This window comes from Ornithorhynchus anatinus, chromosome 2 (assembly GCF_004115215.2).
Source record: "Ornithorhynchus anatinus isolate Pmale09 chromosome 2, mOrnAna1.pri.v4, whole genome shotgun sequence".
In the NCBI taxonomy this organism is placed as follows: Eukaryota; Metazoa; Chordata; class Mammalia; order Monotremata; family Ornithorhynchidae; genus Ornithorhynchus; species Ornithorhynchus anatinus.
In genome coordinates this window covers 88,555,665-88,575,692 of record NC_041729.1, presented here as the reverse complement: position 1 = coordinate 88,575,692, position 20,028 = coordinate 88,555,665, and the positions used below count along the sequence as shown (strand labels likewise).

Here is a 20,028-nt window from a genome sequence, read left to right as displayed (position 1 = left end):
TTCTCCTCTGCTCCCCCTGCTCATCGAACCCACTCTGTTCTACTCCCCTCCCCAACCCACAGCACTTGTGTATTTATATTTATAATTCTATTTTTATTAATGTGTATATATCTATAATTCTATTTATATTGATGCTATTGATGCCTGTTTCCTTGTTTTGATGTTTGTCTCCCCCCTTCTAGACTGTGATGCCATTGTGGGCAGGGATTGTCTCTGTTTTCTGAATTGTACTTTCCAAGCACTTAGTACAGTGCTCTGCACGCAGTAAGCACTCAATAAATGCAATTGAATGAAATAATTTGAAACTCACCCTGTCCCCAGCCCCAAAGCATACACACACGTTCTGTACTCTGCCATTTCCCCTGTCATTAACTGATTTTAATGCCCATCTCCCCCTCTAGACTGTAAATTCCTTAAGGGCAGGGATTATGTCTACCAATCTACTCTATTGTGCTCTCCCAAGCTCTTAGGTCAGTGGCATTGATTGATGGATAGCTGTATGCTGAATCATAGAAAACGAGACTTGGGACCAACTCTGTTTTGTACTTTTCCAAGTGCTTAGTACAGTGCTCTGAACTCACTGAGTGCTCAGTGAATATGATCAATTGATTGACTAAAAGGATATTGAGTGACAAAGTTCAGACCGTCACCCCCTCACCTACCACCACTGCATCCCTTTGTTTATACTGGGAGAGGCAAAGTAAAGTAAATCAATTTTGTATTAGTGAAGTCCTCTCCTATTCTGATAGAGGTGTCAAATATATAATTAAATGGTGAGCTTAATTTTCTAGGCCAAACTGGCTACAAAGTGATTTTCAACCCAATCCGTAATAACATGTTTTAACAATTGGTGGAGCCTGGTCCTTTTAATGCATTTAAGTAAACTTGAATTTGAAAGTTGAATATCCTTTCTTTTAGAAAATAAAAGTAGCAGTCTAAAGTGGCAAATAGTGTATTTTGTTCAAGCTGCTTATGCTTCATTACTGTTAATTATCTATGGTAAAAAATAACTCTGTGTTGCATATGGTATTTGTCCCAGGGACATGGTTTTAGGTTGAATAATTCTCAATTGAGTTCATTTTCTTGACATTCTGTAGCAATTTTGTTCTATCATATTACCTCTGAGAAAACATGGATGGAAATATTTCATGTGAGATTATTGGTGAATAGTGCATTTTTAAAAGTTTCTGCTTTTTTTTTTTTCAATTTACAGAACACCCATAATATCTTGTCCTCAGAATCAGCTTCTAATACCAGTTTTACTTTTGAAAACTTAAAGCCCCTAGTCTAGTAAATTTGATTTGCAGCTATACCATGTTCTGACCTCTCTACCTCCATTGATGCTGTTTTTCATTTATCTTTTCAATAATCCGGCATTGCCGAACCACGAATGTTGACCCACACAGCATCATCCATCATTGATTTTAGTAGCTGATGGTTTTCTCAAATGATCGGTAGAAGATGGCGTATAATGAGGCCCAAGTGCTTCGAAGAATATATCTGTTAACATATTTAATTATGAAACAATTTTCTAGTGAATAAAAAATAAGATGAAATCTATTTAAAGAGACTACTCAGACATTAGTAGGATTGGGTGAACCAAAGTTATACAAAGTAATTGGAGGGATCTAAGCAAAGTACAATACTTCTAAAGTGTGGTTATACTTTTTTTAAATTAAGATACCATTTATTGGAAGAACCGTTTTCCAAACTATGCTACATTTTGAATTTCTCTGCATTATTGTAATCATTTTATTAAACATATATGGCATTGAGCATTTGTAAGGTGATTGCTTTGAAACTACTGATAGAGCTAAATATTTTCCTTAAAAAACTTGTTTAACAGATATAACAAATCTTTTATAATTCTTACAAAATGAGGTGCTGATCTTTGAGACTATTAATTGGATTATCATGTAGTTTTGTGTTATTCAATTTAGTTGTCAAGAAGGATTGTTCAGGCTCCAAAAGTGCTTCAGATTTTATTTTTTGGTTGGTCTGGCCAATAGACTAAGCTGTCCCCACCTCAAGACCCTACTGAAATCACATTTCCTCCAGGGGCTAGAAATGACACATTCGTCTCTTGTAATTCTTATGAACAATCCCACATGGGGCTCACAACTTTAATCCCCATTTTACAGATAACTGAGGCACAGAGAAATGAAAGTGACTTGCCCAAGGTCACATAGACAAATGGCAGAGACAGGAACAGAACCCAGGTTGATATAACATTTAAGGCCTAGATAGGAGAGTCTATCAGCAGGCTCTAGGAAGGTCAGTAGCAAAGGATCAGGTATACTCATTTTGTTATATTCCCCCTCTCGTTTAGTACAGTGGTGGTGTGTACACAGGTGCCTAGTTCATTGGTCTAAAAATGACACATTCATCTCTTGTAATTCTTATGAACAATTAAAGAAACTAACAATGTAGTTAGGGACAATTTTAAGTAATATGGCTCTGTGAAGGTCAATATCAAAGGATCAGGTATACTGATTTTGAGATATTCCCCTTCTCGTTTAGAACAGTGGTGTGTACACAGGTGACTAGTTGATTGGTCTAAAAATGACAATTATCTCTTGTAATTCTTATGAACAATTAAAGAAACTAACAATGTAGTTAGGGACAATTTTAAGTAATATGGAAAAGTATTGAGAAGCAGCATGCCTAGTGGAAAGAGCACAGGCCTGGAAATCAGAGAACCTGGATTCTGTTCCTGGCTCTGCCATTTGTCCGCTATGTGACCTTGGTCAAGTCACTTCCACTTCTCTGTGCCTCAGTTATCTGTAAAATGGGGGTTAAAGTTGTGAGCCCCATGTGGGGTTGTTCATAAGAATTACAAGAGATGAATGTGTCATTTCTAGACCAATCAATTTAGTTCAGTGCCTGACACTAGTCTTAAATTCTAATCATTATCAAAAAGAAGCCCTCGAATGAATTGCGTTGTAATGAACCTTGAGCAGTTTATTGCAGTGAAGAGTGATCAACTCAAAATCTTCTTTTTCAGGGGATCAGACTCTAAGGGTTTGGGATGTGAAGGCGGCAAGAGTGAAAATTGTGATCCCAGCTCATCAAGCAGAAATTTTGACCTGTGATTGGTGCAAATACAATGAGGTATTTATGCCTGAAACCATCCAGCTTCTAAATTAGCTTCCTTTCTTCAGTGGTAAAATGTTTTATTTTATCTTGAGTTAATGATAATAATAATAATGGTAATTGTGGTATCTGTAAAGCACCTATAAAATAGCAAGTAGTGTACTGAAACACTGTATAGATGCAATATTGGTAGATCAGACAGTTCCTTTCCTACACAGGGCTCATAATCTAAGAGAGAGGGAGAACAATTATTTGCTCCCCATTTTACTGATGAGGAAACTGGGACACAGAGAGGATAAGTGATTGGTCCAAGGTCACACAGCATGTAAGTGGCAGAGCCGGAATTTGAACCTAGTTGCCTTGACCCCCTAGCTCTTGCTGTGTACATGAAGCTGCACTACATCCCAAGTTTAGGGGAAATGGTTAGATTATTTTAGTGTCCAGTGGATGTACACATAGGACATACTCTATATTCACTCCCTTGGTGAACTCATTCGCTTCCACGGCTTCAACTGTCATCTCTACGTCAATTACACCCAAATTTACATCTCCCCTGTTCTCTCTCCCCCTCCCTCCAGGCTTGTATCTCCTTCTGCCTTGAGGACATCTCCACCTGGATGTTCTCCCAGCACCTAAAACTCAACATGTCCAAGATTGAGCTCCTTATCTTCCCTTCCAAACCCTGTCCTTTTATGTCAACTTTCCCGTCACTGTGGATGACACTACCATCCTTCCCATCACACAAGCCCTCAACCTTGGTGTCATCCTTGACTCTGCTCTCTCATTCACCTCACCCATCCAGTCCGTCACCAAAACCTGCAGGCTCACCTTCACAACATCAAGATCCACCCTGTCCTCTTCATCCAAACCGCTACCACATTAGTACAATCACTCCTCATATCCTGACTGGATTACTTCATCAGCCTCCTTTCCAATCTCCCAACCTCCTGTGTCTCCCCACTTCAGTCTATACTTCACTCTGCTGCCTGGATTATCTTTCTACAGAAACGCTCTGGGCATCTTACCCCCCCATCCCCTTCAAAAATCTCCAGTGGTTACCTATCAACTTTCATATGACGCAAAACTCCTCACTATTGGCTTCAAAGCTCTCCATCACCTTGCCCCCTTCCACCTCACCTCTCTTCTCTCCTTCTACAGCCCAGCCCGCACACTCCGCTCCTCTGGTGCTAACCTCCTCTCTGTGCCTCATTCTCGCCCGTCCTGCTGTCCATCCCTAGCTCACATCCTACCTCTGGCCTGGAATGCCCTCCCCTCTTCACATCCACCAAACTAGCTCACTCCCCTCCTTCAAAGCCATACTGAAAGCTCATCTCCTCCAGGAGGCCTTTCCAGACTGAGCCCCCCTTTGCCTCTGCTCCTTTTCCCCTTCACCCCTACTCCCTTCCCTCTTCTCAACCCCCTCCCCACACTTCTACATATATGTACATATTTATTATTCTGTTTTATTAATGATGTGTATATATCTATAATTCTATTTATTTGATGTTATTGTTGCCACTGCTTGTTTTGTTGTCTGTCTGCGCCCTTCTAGACTGTGAGCCCGTTGTTTGGCAGGGATCGTCTCTGTTACCAAATTGTACATTCCCAGAGTTTAGTACAGTGCACTCAATACGATTGAATGAATGAATGGTGTAAAGTTAATGTATTAAAGAGCAGTCAGTGCTATATAGATTAGAAATAGAAATTCTCAAATTCAGTAGCACAGATTTTGTTTTATATTTTTGGCGGAGGGGGGAGGGAGTGGGTGGGCATTAATTCCCAATTTAAATGACAGCTGGAAAATGTTTTACGAGAATCCTAAAGTCCTAGATTTCTCTCCTTCCTTCCCATCCATTTACACTTGCCCTAATTTGGCTTTTTCCCCCCACTGGTTCTCATCCCCATCCCTGCTCCAGTGCTTTTACTCTGCTTTTCATTCTCAGTGGCTCAACCCTGTCCTTACTGATACTCTCACCTGGTGCCAACTCCTTTCCCACTTTGCTCACTTGCAAGCTTCCAATCTTCCCTCCTGCCACTGCTGAGTTGCCTTTTCCAACTTGCTTTTCTGATTACCCTGATTCCTCCTTCCTCTGCTGTGTGCAGCCTGGACTGGAAAATAGCTATTAGCGTATTGTAAAAGACATTCTTTTCTCTCTTGTTCCTTTTCCTCTAAGTTTACATCCATCATTTCTTTTATTTCTTTTTAACTTTCCAGCCAGATGGTTAATCAGCTAATAACTTGGTAGGCCTTGCCAGCCTCTCATTTTTAATTTGTCAGCCCATTAGTTTTTTGAATATTCTATTTCATCCACTCCTTATTACACTTATAGGTTCAACTTGCCATTTTGGAAGCATCGGATACTTGTAAAATCTATGGAAAGCGTCAGACAACCTCTTTTTGTCCAAGCTGGATGCCAGACCATTTCAGATTGTCAATCAAGGATAGAAAAAATTGAGTCAGTTGTGAACACAGCATCCTTAGCCTGAAATTGGAATTATAAAAATCCAATAGCAAAATCTAAAAATGCACACTTTTAACTCTGCAGAGAGCAGTTTAAACATCTGACAGCATGAATAAATTTTCAAAACCTTGAAATTGAGTTTGGAAAAAGACTATTTTGTAGAAACAGTATGGTCTAGTGGAAAGAGCACGGGCCTTCAAGTCAGAGGACCTGGGTTCCAATCCCAGCTCCACCACATACCTGCTGGGTGGCCTTGGGAAGTTACTTTAATTCTCTGTGCCTCAAGTCCCTCATCTGCAAAATAGGGATTCAGTACCTATTCTCCTTCCTGCTTATTCTGTCAGCCCCATGTGGGACATGATTATCTTGCATTTACCCCAATTCTTAGTAAAGTGCTTGGTACTTGATAAGTGTTTAACAAATACCATAGATAGTACCTGCAAATCAAACTATAAAATATTTTTTAGTGGGAATATGACTGCATAATTCACAAGTCGATTTTTCTAAAATGCCCAACACCTGAATCCTCATTTTTACTTGATATTGATGACTAGAGTCAAAAATAAGTGTAATCTTTTAAAAATTAAAAACACTAGTAAAATTTTGTTTGCACCCTTTGCATTTTACATGTTGTTCTTAAGGGTTCAGATTTGTTTTGTTGTGCTTCCGTTAACAGCTAAATTAAATTTAAGACAAATTAAATATAAGAATATCAAAAAAACTATTTAAAGAAAAATGGGATCCTTTCTTAAATCCAGCCCTTGTTCTGATTTGTATGTTTGATGCTTGAGAAGCAGCATGGCCTAGTGGATAGGAAGGACATAGGCCTCAGAGTCCAAAGGACCTTGATTCTAACCCCGTCTGTTACTTGTCTGCTCTGTGACCTTGGGCAAGTCATTTCACTTCTGTGTCTCAGTTACCTCATCTATAAAATGGGGTTAAAGACTCCATGGGGAACATGGACTGTATCCATCCCAGCACTCAGAGAAGCAGCGTGACTTAGTGGATAAAGCACAGGTCTGGCATAGTGGATTAAGCATAGCATAGAGTCAAAAGGTCTTGGGTTCTCATCCCAGCTCTGCCACTTGGGTGCTCTGTGATCTTAGGCAATTCACCTCACTTCTTTCTGCCTCAGTTACCTCATCTGTAAAAAATGGGAATTAAGACTGTGAGCTCATGTGGGATAGGGATTGTGTCCAACCCAATATCCTTGTATCCACCCCAATGCTTAGTACAGTGCCTGGCACATAGTAAGCACTTACCAAATACCACAGTTATTATTACAATGCCTGGCACATTGTAAGCCCTTAAATATTATAATTATGCTTTATGATGCCAAAAAGGCAAACCATAATTCTAGTTGCATCTTAATTGCCTTCTAGTAAAGCAGAATAGTATTGTTTCATATACAGAATCCCTTATGTTGACTTCTATTTAAGATTTATTTTCCCTTTAGATTTGCACTGACCTTCAGTATATCATGATGCTGACCGTAGAAGTCAGTGTAAGCTTAAAGTTAACCTCAGTTATTTTTTAAATGTCAGCATTTAAAAAACATCAGTCATAGTAATTCAAATAGTTTTTGGCAGACACCTTTGAAATAAAGCTTCAAAGAGATAACTATGTTTTCATAACCTCATTTATTACCTGACACCAGAATAAATTTTCCTAGCACTAATGAAGCCTCTGGCTATCAGTATGGTAAATTCTTTGTTTTCTTAAATCCATTACCAGAACTTGCTGGTAACAGGTGCTGTTGACTGTAGCTTGAAAGGTTGGGACTTGAGGAATGTTCGACAACCTGTTTTCGAGCTTCTCGGCCATTCGTATGCTATCCGAAGGGTAAAAGTAAGTTGATTTTCCTTCTCCCTCTCTCTCTCTCTCCATCTTGTTTTAAGACAGATTTTAAATTCATATGTAACTGGGGCAAGCACAAGTGTAATATATATGTTTTTCCACAAGGTGGGACTTCAACGTGAGCAAATCTGTGCACTGCCAAAGCCCTTTATTGACCAGTATTGACTAACAAGATACCTATAGTTGGTGATCTAGCAGCTAAAATTAAATGACTGGTCAACAGAATCTGAACCCTCAAATAGCCAGGTGGCTCTGGATTTCCTCAGGTAGTCTTAAGGGGATTCAAGACGAAGAGGGGCTTAGAGGCTTTCCACTTGGATCCAGCCCAGCCCCTCTTCATCAAAGTGATATCCACGGATATGAGTTATGTGTAGATAGAACCGCCTCCTTCCTCTTCCCTCCATCTTTTTGGAGCCGAGTCCCAACTGCCCAGGATTACCCCAGATCAGGAGTTTACTCCATCAAGATTGGTAGTTGCAAGTCCTGGGGGCTACCCCAGACCTCGTTGTGGCAGGGAATGTGTCTGTTACATTGTTATACCATATTCTCCCAAGTGCCCAGTAAAAATAATTATGGTAAGTGCTATGTTCCAGGCACTGTACTAAGTGTTACAGTGCAGTGCCCAGCACACAGTAAAAACTCAATAAATACAATTGACTGACTGTCCTGCATCCCTGGGGTGGCCTGAGGGACCCAGAAACACCTGCAGGGCTCCATAATTTAATAGCTCCTGATTTGTGGGGCTCGAGACCGGCTTTGCTGTGGTTAATTGCACCTCCACAGTAACCAAAATCATGCCGGGCAACAAACATCTACTAAAGTGCCATAGTGCAGTTCACTTTTTTTTGGTGTAATTTATTTTGCACTTACTAGGTGCTAAACGCTGAGGTAAATTCAGGACCATCAGATCAGTCCCTAGCCCTACACAGAGCTCACAATCTGTTTTATCACCATTTTAGATTTAAAAAACTGAGGCCTAGATAGATTAAGCTGGCCAGAGGCTGAGCTGGGAATAGAACCCAGGTCTTCTGACTTCCAGCCCTCTATATACTCTCTTCAGAAGGCCCGGTGTTTGCCATCATTTGAAAGACTATGTCATGTTTGGCAAGGGCTGGGTTCGTTGACCTAATTTCCACTTCAGTAATTAAGTTCTGCCTATTTAAAAGTCCCTTTGCTTTTGTCTTCATTTGATAGCTTAATGCCCAAAGGGCTTGTATTACTATAAGAAAAGCTCTATCCTGTTTCTTATATCTGTTAGGTATTTTGCAGAGAGTTGATCAATAGGTGTCATGCTTCATATCAGAGGTAATTGCACTTAAATGCAGGGGGGGAAAAAGGGAGCCTGATAACTAAGGGAAAGTGCTTACCTTATCCTAAAGGAAGATGTAGTATCAATAATCTTCCTAACTAAACCAATTAGTTTGGTAATTGAATTAAATAAGGATATTTTGAAAAGTTTAGTGCATGAGACAAAGTCCATTGAATTCATGATTTTCCCCATTTAATTCAATTCTTTATGATAAATATATACAAAAGGCAGTTGATCCTTGCTTAGAAATATTTTCTATACTTCACTTATTCATTCATTCAATAGTATTTATTGAGCGCTTACTATGTGCAGAGCACTGTACTAAGCGCTTGGAATGAATATCAATGTTGTAAAAAAAAATTTGAGAATTTGTACTATATTTGTGCTAGCCCCATATTTCAAGTTGGCTTGGTTAAAGGTTTTTTTAGCATCTAATATAGTTAGCCAAATTTTGTTTAAAATGTAATTCTTAAATTGGCAGAGTGGCCAAAATTTGGGAAGATTTTCTTGAGCTGAAATGGGAAAAAAAGTCACCTGGCTGCCTTGGTTTTTTATAAGAAAGCCTTTGACTTCGTTTATAATCCACACTGGCTTTCCACTCAAAGTCAGGCTTATTGTTTAAGTTACAAGATTCTTAGAAGCAGAATTTGAAGTGTAAACTGTGACAAAATTTCAATATGTGGTAGTACTGATGGACACTGCTCTAATGAGACCAAATGCTATCATGCAACTAATCTCACATGGCTAAAACCACTGTTGTTACTCTATAGCTTCAATTTTTTCCCAACAAAGTAGTGTGACATTTTGTGATCCCATCTTGACAGTTAAATTAACCCTTATTTGTCATCGTGTGAATCATATACCCAGAGTTTTCTCATTAGGTAAATGCACATTTTGTTTTTCTTGCAGTTTTCGCCATTTCACGCTTCTTTGTTGGCCTCTTGTTCCTATGATTTTACTGTAAGGTACGGTAGGTTTTATTACATCAATAACCCATATTAAGTGGCATTTGTATTTTTAATTGTGTATTACCTCAGGGACCGTGCCTATTTATCATGCCTGTAGGAAAATATCCTTCCAGGGCAAGTGTGTTTGCTATTAGGATTAATGCCACATTTTTCCAGCTTTCTTGGTCCAGCTGAAAATGAATATTTTTTTTACTTGCTGCTAAAGGTTAGCCTTAAAACTCAGTTTGAAAGACACATTTCTTGACAACTGCTTCTAGTTACATTTTTCCATAGTTGCTAGTTAGGGCTTGGATCACAATTTTTTGTTGTTGTTGTTCGATTCTTTAACAAGAAAATTCTGGTTGTCAAATTACATTTATATTTGAATCAGCAATAAGACTCTTGAGAAAAGAAGATTGCCAAAGCAAATCCCTGACACCGGAGTTAGTTATGTGAGAACCTCAGGAGATCTGTCACTTTCAAGGGTGGAAGCCTGAGAAAAGGGTGTGATCCAAGGAAATAAAAAGGCAAGTTTATATGGAACAGTGGAGGGGAGAGAAAAGTGTGGAAGATAACTCTGCAGACTAGTTTCTGGGCTATTTAAAAACCACTGTCAGTTTTAAATTGGTCCTGTCTCAAATCAATATTCCCATTCCCAGAACCATTACAGGGAAAAGAATAGGCTTTGACAGCTCACCTTTGCGGGAACAAACATATCTGTTGCTCCAGATCCTCATTCTCAGAGGATCTCTCTCTAACATTCCTGCTCTATCAGTAAATAGGAACAGTATCTGCTTCCCTCCCTATCTCACAAAGATGTTTAGTAGCTTGAAAGGTGATTCTTTAAAAGTTGTTGGAGTTTCATAGAAGCACTTGGAGTTGAAAGATAAGGTGATGATGGGGTTCAAGTTTAATGTGTCAGGATATCAGTGTTTTTCTTGTGTTTAAAAAGGGAGTTTGTTTCTGTAATTTCAGTTGGTGAGATGTTTTAGCAGCTGAATTTAGAGAAAGGAATGAATGTTGCATTTGCTAGCAGGTGTTATCTTATATTGTCTAATTTGGATTAGGCCCTAGTCCCAGAGCCTTGTTTGGACAAATTTTTCGCATCCCTTCTTTTTATTGGGTCATTTTGGTTATTCTCTTGCATCAAGAAGTTGAAGGTTCAGCCTTCTGTCTTTAAGTGGCCTCTCTTTCACCCAGACCAATCTCTGTTCCACCTAGAAAGCTGCAGCTAGAGCACTCTTTTGAACATATAGATATACAACTTTTAAGAACTTTATATTTGTATTTTTCCATTTTTAGGATATAAAACTTGGCCTCCAACAATGCTCTGTGGGTATTTACTGCCTTCAAATAGAAATTTCAACTGGCACATTCATTAGATGAATTCTTAACAGGGATGACAGGTTACTTTTGAAAACTTTGGGGGTTTGAGGGGTTTTATTTTTTATTTTAATTTCCATTAATTAATCTCCTTTCCCATGCACAATAGAAGGAAGCTCTCTTGGCAACCATTTCCTGCTGTTCCTGCCAAGCTCCCTAATCTTCCAAGTACAGGAGGAACTACAGCCTAACCTCCATCTGTTGAGTCAGCATCTGGCCTGACAGAAATTACTTAACTTTATTTCTGTCTAAAATATGATACTAATAGAATGGAGCCCAATGTCTTGTGGTGAGATATGTGTTCTTACTTGGTTTATTCGGCAGAAACTGTGCCAGCTGCCAGCCCAGCTTCAGGACAGGATCATTCTGACACTCCTGCAGTCTCAAACAGTGCAGTTTGGTAATTACAATCTACCTACAGGTGCCAGTGTGAATTCCTTTACCATACCTTCATTCCATGTCATATATTTACAAATTTCTTAATTGGAACCAAGTATTTCAATACAAAACCTCATTCCCTAAAACCTTGTCTGAATGAATGCTTAAAGCAAAGTCAGGTCTGTCAAAGTAAATAGTAAAGAATCCAGCCTGGCATTTCTTGTTACTTAGTAACAGCAGTCTTTAAGATCTTTCCTTAAAATGCCACATCTTTCCCTGGTCATCATTAGTTTGCCTGTTTTCCCAGTCTTTTCAACTTCCTTCTGCAAGTGCAGTTTACCTGTATACTTAAAATGCTCCTTAAATTTTGAAAGAAAGAACACAGAATTTTAAAATGAATTTTTATTTCCTGGGTAGCTTCACTTATTAGTTAAGCTAATTCACTGGACAAGAACTGCCTGTCAAATTAATTTCTCAGCAGGGTATTTTGAACTATCTTTTCACATGATAGGTACGTGAGTTACTTTGCTGTTGCTACTCACTCAACTAAATCAAGATGGAATTCTGTACTTCCTGAACACATCCGTACTTCCTATATCACAGTGCTGTTTAGTACATTTTGGATAAATCGATAGCCCAATGGTCAAGACAAAACAACATTATCTATTGTAATCTTTAGAAATATTTGAACACTGTTTTTGACTATTTTGGGATCAATAATACTTTTGGCTTCTAATAGTATCTTTCATCTCAGGATTCCAGTTTTACCCTCACCCAAGTCCCTCCAATGTAGGTAAATATTATTTTCTCCACATAAAATTTATGAATAACTAAAGCCCAAGATCAGAACTTTCCCAAAATTCCACAGTAAGTTAATGTGGTACAGAGATAAATGTTTGCACTTAAACTTTCAAATCTGTTCTCTAGCCATTAACTGTCACATCCTCCTCCCAAATTCAATGTAAATGAATTACTAAGGAGAAAAATCCTTGGTGTGGGGTGAGGAAGGAGAGTATGTATAAAATAAGGGAGTAGGATAGTTGTCTTTCCCCCTCTTGTTTGCCTGAGGAATCCTCACCAAATTGGCAGAAGGCCAGAAAATGTCATGGACAAAGTATGCATATGCCTGAAAGTCTCTCTGAAAGACACTCACATTCTTGGGTGCAGTCTATCACCACCAGTGTCATCTTTGAGCCAAACAACAATTATTAATAGGACCAGTTAAAGACAAAAAACATCAACATAATATGTGCAAGTGTTTTTTTTCCAGTATGCCTAAAGTTATTTGCTAATCTCCTTCTCTAATAGTATATATATAGTTAGATTTACTGTTCTTTGTGAATTCCGTCTAATTCTTTGTAGAAGTTTGAAGAAAGATCTCCCCTTCTCCCTCACTCCTGGCCTCTTAATTTTTTTCCCTGAATAATTTGTCTGATTATATTGAAGAGTTTGCTAATGCCAGAAAAGGGAAAAGCAAGGACATGTTTGAAGATCAAAGTTTCCCCTACAAATACTTTTTTCATTTCTAACCCACAGTTTTTGTAAAATTTTTACCAACTCAGGTTACCCCCACATTCCTACTGGAATTTTTTTTTGGATATTTGTTAAGTGCTTAGTATCTGTCAGTGTTAATTCCCATTTTACAGATGAGGTAACTGATGCAAAGTGACTTGCCCAAGGTCAGATAGAGCCAGAAATGAAATAGAGAAGAAATTTTACCGCAGAAGGAAATGAGAAGCAGTGAGGCCTCATAGAGCTCGTGCCTGGGAGTCAGAGGACCTAGAACCCAGGTTCTCTGACTCCCAGGCACAAGCTCTATGAGGCCTCACTGCTTCTCATTTCCTTCTGCGGTAAAATTTCTTCTCTATTTCATTTCTGTTAGTTTTTTCAGAATATTTTTGAGACATTTCAAATGAAAGCTGCATCACAGATATTTGTTGTATTATATTTTGCTTTTCTCCCATTATGTTTTTAAAAGCTTTAATTTGTCCGCATATCCAAATAGGAGATAATTACTTCACCTACAGAATACCTCATTCAGTTCACTAAATAAGAGATGCAAACCTAAAAACCAAGCAGCATTCAATTATCAAGCACTCCAGAGCTTTTTGAAAAGTATCACTAGAATTCTTCAATCACTGAATAAACTCCAAAAGAAAAATTTATTTTCATTCACCTATAGGTATTAAATTATTTATGTACTGTTTTTAAAACGTGGCACGTATAATTTGTTACAAAGGATGAGACCACCTGGTATTTTAATATGATGTCTTTCCCCTAACTCCCTATCTAATGTGTTGTCAGTCAAACCACACTGCCTCTCCGTTGGCTTCCTACAAGATTTAATTCCTAAGCATTCCATTGTTGGAATCTTGTCAAGATATGTCTTTCAAATCATCCAAGGTGCAAAAACAGAAAGCTGTTGAGCAGGCTAAAAGGAGAAGTACAGCAATTTTCCTGGCTAGACAAAATTTGGCCACTGGACTTCACTGACCAGCACATTCCTGAGACCTTGGACCACTTTAGGAATGCTTGGAGCCATCAGAAAGGTTCAGGCTTTGAACCTTCAAAGGAAGGCCCTGACCTACCTCTTCTGGCCTGCAGCTGCTGGTTCAGAGGAGGTTTAGCAGGGCAGTTTCTAGGCACCTGATCAGCTTTGAAATGGAGCTCTCCCTGGACCTCCCAAGACAGTTGGAACTGGTCATCTCCCTTCCGCCCTTAAGTATTCCTCCAAAGCTCATTAGAACCTCTATAGGTGCTACCCACATTTCCCCATGATCTTTGCTTCTTCCCAGAGGTTTAGTGCAAGAAGTGTACTAAAGTGCAATTTAGTGCCCATCCACCTCCGTAAACAGAAACTTGTCACCATTGGCTTTAAGCCAATCACCTTCCCCCCTCCTATCTTCACTTGCTGAAAGCAGCGTGGCTCAGTGGAAAGAGCCCAGGCTTGAGAGTCAGAGGTCATGGGTTCAAATCCCAGCTCTGCCACCTGTCAGCTGTGTGACTGTGGGCAAATCACTTAACCTCTCTGGGCCTCAGTAACCTCATCTGTAAAATGGGGATTAACTGTGAGCCTCATGTGGGACAACCTGAATACCCTGTATCTACCCCAGCGCTGAGAACAGTGGCTCAGAACAAATACCAACATTATCCCCGATTAGACTGTAAGCCCATCAGTGGGCAGAGATTGTCTCTATCTGTTGCCAAATTGTACATTCCAAATGCTTAGTACAGTACTCTTCACATAGTAAGTGCTCAAATACTATTGAATTTCCTATTACAGCCCAGCCCACACACTCGCTCCCCATGCCAACCGACTCACTGTAACGCACCGTGGACCCTTTGCCCACATCCTGCCTCTGGCATGAAACTCCTTCCCCCTTCATATCCAATGGATGATCAATCTCCCCACCTTCAAAGACTTCACATCTCCTCCGACACCTTATTTTATTAAAACACTCATTTTTCCACCTACCCATCCTCCTTTCTGTGTTGCCTCCCCACTAAGCTTGTGGGGAGTATACAATAAATGTATTGTATTGCTCAAATATGTATTGAGCATACAATAAATGCTCAATAAATACGATTGACTGACTACACCTTAAAATGCTTTGTTACTCACCCTACCCCATTTCCACATCACTTTTAAACCCATTGGTCACCACCCCAACCCATCCCCACAACATATCCTTATACCTCTGCCATTTCCCCTTCCTATACTTTATTTTAATGTCTGCCCCCACCCCGACTGGACTTTAAGCTCATTTGCAGGCAGGGTTCATGTCTACCAATTCCGTTACCAAGACCTGCCGGTTTCACCTCTACAATATCGCCAAGATCCGCCCTTTCCTCTCCACCCAAACGGCTACCTTACTATTATGGGCTCTCGTTATATCCCGGCTAGACTACTGTGTCAGCCTTCTCTCTGACCTCCCTTCCTCCTCTCTCGCCCCGCTCCGGTCTTTTCTTCACTCCGCTGCCCGGCTCATCTTCCTGCAGAAACGATCTGGGCATGTCACTCCCCTTCTTAAACAACTCCAGTGGTTGCCTATCGACCTCCGCTCCAAACAAAAACTCCTCACTCTAGGCTTCAAGGCTCTCCATCACCTTGCCCCTTCCTACCTCTCCTCCCTTCTCTCTTTCTACCGCCCACCCCGCACGCTCCGCTCCTCCGCCGCCCACCTCCTCACCGTCCCTCGGTCTCGCCTATCCCGCCGTCGACCCCTGGGTCGCGTCCTCCCGCGGTCCTGGAACGCCCTCCCTCCTCACCTCCGCCAAACTGATTCTCTTTCCCTCTTCAAAACCTTACTTAAAAATCACCTCCTCCAAGAGGCGTTCCCAGACTGAGCTCCTCTTCCCCCTCTACTCCCTCTGCCATCCCCCCTTTACCTCTCCGCAGCTAAAGCCTCACTTTCCCCTTTTCCCTCTGCTCCTCCACCTCTCCCTTCCCATCCCCACAGCACTGTACTTGTCCGCTCAACTGTATATATTTTCGTTACCCTATTTATTTTGTTAATGAATTGTACATCGCCTTGATTCTATTTAGTTGCCATTGTTTTTACAAGATGTTCTTCCCCTTGACGCTGTTTAGTGCCATTGTTCTTGTCTGTTCGTCTCCCCCGATTAGACTGTAAGCCCGTCAAACGGCAGGGACTGTCTCTATCTGTTGCTGACTTGTTCATCCCAAGCGCTTAGTACAGTGCTGTGCACATAGTAAGCGCTCAATAAATACTATTGAATGAATGAATACCAATTCTGTAGTATTACACTCTTCCAAGCATTTAGTACAGTGCTCTGCATACAGTAAGTGCTCAAATCGATTGCTATCTCATTCTTTGATACAGTTTCTTAGACTAACAGGAACCATTTTTTCCTAGTGCTTTCCTTTTTCCAAAGCACATCCACATCAATTATCTCTTTTTATCATCAGAAATGTCCCCTTAATGTAGGGGACCAGAGAGAGGTTAGGTGACTTGTCAGAAGTCACCCAGCAGGGCAGTACCAGAATTGGGACTTAGGTTTTCTGTTTCCCCAGTTATGTGCTCCACAATCAATCAGTAGTACTAACTGAACACTTTCTCTGTTCAGAACATTGTATTAAATGCTTGAGAGGGTACAATAAGGTTAGTAGATATGATCCCTGCTCTCAAGAGGTGAGTACCCAAAAGCTTGGATTGCTGTAGTGGGGGACATAGGTTGGGGAAGAAGAGAAATTCATCACGGAAGTCCTCCTGGTGGTGATGTGATTTCAGGAGGAGTTTGGAGATGGGGAGAGTAGTAGTCTGCCAATTTTGAAGGGATTGGGAGTTCCAGGCAGAAGGGAGTCCGTGACCAGGAAATCAGCAACCAAAAGATTTGAGAACAAGACAGTGTTGGCCTGAGAGGAGTGAAGCAGTGCAGGCTGGTAGGTAGAGAGAGAAACAAGGCATATACTGCCTTTTAGGAAGTGGTTCTTACTAGTTCGCATTGACTGTATTGTGTCATTCATTCAATCGTATTTATTGAGCACTTACTATGTGCAGAGCACTGTACTAAGCGCTTGGAATGTACAATTCAGCAAGAGATAGAGACAATCCCTGCCCAGTAACGGGCTCACAGTCTAAACGAGATTGTCCATAGATCGTTCGCCTTGGTCCTTTGTATTTGAAGATGACACTGACGGTAAAACCCTATCCACGTATGGGGATGTAGTTGGAAATATCTGTATGCACCTGACATGCTTCCACACAAAAGTGGTCTTTGTCATAAGAATGTGCCTGCCATTTGGAAACGAAGTAGCAAAGTTAAAATGATCTAACTTGAATACCTAAAGTGAACTATTCCCTTAAATCCCATTCCCATATCTTATATTTTCACACTCTTCTAGTTCCCTTGATTTGGCGCTTGACAATTTTAAAATATTGTTTAGCCCTCCTCTGGTACAGTTGAATGTGATTCTTATGCTTGCACAGAAGAGTCTGCAGCAGGTATTTTCTTTGCCTCTCTTTCCCACAAAAATAAATCCAATTAAAAAAGAAGAAATGGAAATGTGGGTGAATGGCTGACTCACCCAATCTAGAAATGAGTCCCTTCCTAGAGTTCTGTGTCAATTACTCAAAACTAGGTAAGGAGGTTAAGATTGAAAGTATATTTTTTTTAGTAAAATTAAATTTGTGTCTTGTAATTTTTCTTCTCTTCTAATGACTATTAGGAAGCAGAATTGCTCCCTTGTAGAGGGGACTTTGTAGAGGGTTGTGAAAGAAAGGAGAGATGGGATTTGTGAAGACAAGTAGAGTAACAGTCCCTGACAGGGGAAAAGGCACAAACAGAGAGAGAGTTGGTGATTTGAGTCTAGAATGAGAGACAGTTTAGATCTGGGAGGGAGTAGTGATGAAGTGTAGTAGGAGAAAAAAGCAGAGTAGGTAAGAATGATCTAGCCAGTGAGAGCCATGAAATTGATCTGGAGGGGTTTTTTTTGCATTTTTGATATAATAATGTTGGTATTTGTTAAGCGCTTACTACATGTAGAGCACTGTTCTAAGTGCTGGGGTAGATACAGGGGAACTAGGTTGTCCCACGTGAGGCTCACAGTCTTAATCCCCATTTTACAGATGAGGGAATTGAGGCACCAAGAAGTGAAGTGACTTGCCCACAGTCACACAGCTGACAAGGGGCAGAGTCGAGGTACAAACCCATGACCTCTGACTCCCGATATGAGAAGCACCAGGGACAAACTGGTGCTATTTGAGGAGGAAGTGATGAGCTCTATTGTTTTTAAAGAGATAATATGTGCAGGTCAAGGTAAAATAGATTTAACCTGGGACATCAGTAAGGAGGGTAATAAGGTGAGTACAGGATAGGTATTGTAAGGGTACAAAAAGGAGTGGATCCAAGAAATATAGTAGAGGAAGAACAGGCAGGACTTAGTTGACTTAACTGAATGATGTGGCTCATGAGGTGAGCTAATGTTTCCCCTCATTCTTTTCTTCCTATCGGTCTACAAAATATTCATGTGTTTAACAAAGTGATTTCAGATAGTTCAACATATGGCTTACATTATACATCGTAATGTTTTAGATTTGACATCTTTAAATATACACAATTTATGTTCAAGTAAATTAAATAGATTTTTCCATAGACAGCAAATTAGTTCTACATCATTTAACTTTTAAGTTACATATCATAAAATTGATTTTCTGCATATAGTGCAAGCTTGTGTACTAATAGGAGCTAAACTTGTAAAAGTGAATTTTTAAGAGCTTTAGAGTCATGGAAGATTTTCATAGCCATTTATATTTAAATTTTCTTTAACAACAATACAAATTATTTGTTTAAATGTGTTCCAGTGAGAATAGGAGGCGTGCTGAAAAACTCCAAAGGCCTCATGGAATCCTGAGCTGTGGCTTTATTTAATGCAGGTCACTGCTTTGAATTCTGTGTTATATTAATTTGTTTCAGCTCACAGTGTGTAGGTCTTGTGATAGAGTTTTTTGTCTCTATTTTTAATTTCCATTGTGCATATCTGGTTATGCTGGTACAGTTTTCACATTATGTCTCACTGAGCATGAATTTAGTTGATTCCAGGTGATGCCAAACCCTTAGTCCAGGACTTGTCCCACACAGTCCTCAGGAAGTACTGCTTGTGATCATCTTGCCTTACTTTTAAAAAGTAACTTCCTCTGTGTTTCTTTAAATGAAGTGTGATTTTAAAAAATGATCTTTTTTGTTTAAATACTGTAATTTTTAATTATCTTCTTAGATTCAGATTTATCCATCTTTCAACTGTCCTAATCAAAGGAATACTGGCCTCTGAAATCCAGAAAAAAAAAAAATCTCCAACCTGTATGTTTTTGGTCTTGTTGTCAGACAGAAGGGGGATTTGCATCCTGCTTTTTTTTCCATATTATTTTGTCCAGAAGTCTTGTCCTTTGAACTGAATTTTTAGATGTACGTTTGGGTGCTCATAGGATTGAGCTCCCACTGGGCGATATGCACGCTACTAAGCATTTGAGAAATACAAAATAAATGGACCCATTCTCTGCCACAGAACAATGGGAAGTAGTGGGGAGCATCAGAAAGCAGCATGGTCTGAGAGAAGAGAACATGGGCCTGGGAGTCAGAGGATCTGGGATCTAATCCCAGCTCTTTTATTTAACTTCTGCTGTGTTTGAGAAAGTCACGAGATTCCTCTTTGTCTCAGTTTCCTCATCTTAAAAATAGGGGTTAAATACCCATTCTACCTACTTAGACTGTGATCTTGAGGAGAGATCATACTGAGTCCAACCTGTGTCTCTACCCCAAGGCTTAGTGTACAACTTGGCACATGGTAAGCACTTAACTTCCACTACCCTAAAGAGCTAACCCTCTAATGGGAAAGCAGGCATAAAAGTATTTACAAAAAGAATAATCCAAATTTACAATTAGATGAACATATACTTATGATCCTACCTACTGTAAGTAGGTATATAAGTGCTAGAGACATCTGAGGTTTTAATTGATGAGAGGTGCTGAGGCCATTAATCAGGGAAGTATTGTTGGTTAAGATGGTTTTTAAGTGGGCTTTGAGTATGATGATTGTGGTCCACTGGATTTTTAAGGGGAGGTTGTTCTAAGCCGGGGA

The 20,028-nt window shown here is 39.9% G+C and overlaps 1 protein-coding gene across 3 annotated transcripts in view; it reads left to right on the top strand.

Moving 5' to 3' along the window:
• PEX7 (peroxisomal biogenesis factor 7) overlaps window positions 1–20,028 on the top strand; it is an 84,626-nt gene that overhangs the window by 40,808 nt on the left and 23,790 nt on the right. For all 3 annotated transcript variants that reach the window (XM_029057938.2, XM_029057940.2, XM_029057939.2), the window contains 3 exons: window positions 3,005–3,111; window positions 7,290–7,403; window positions 9,631–9,686. In XM_029057938.2, the coding sequence (XP_028913771.1) occupies window positions 3,005–3,111; window positions 7,290–7,403; window positions 9,631–9,686 (277 nt within the window). The remainder of the gene's footprint in view (window positions 1–3,004; window positions 3,112–7,289; window positions 7,404–9,630; window positions 9,687–20,028) is intronic.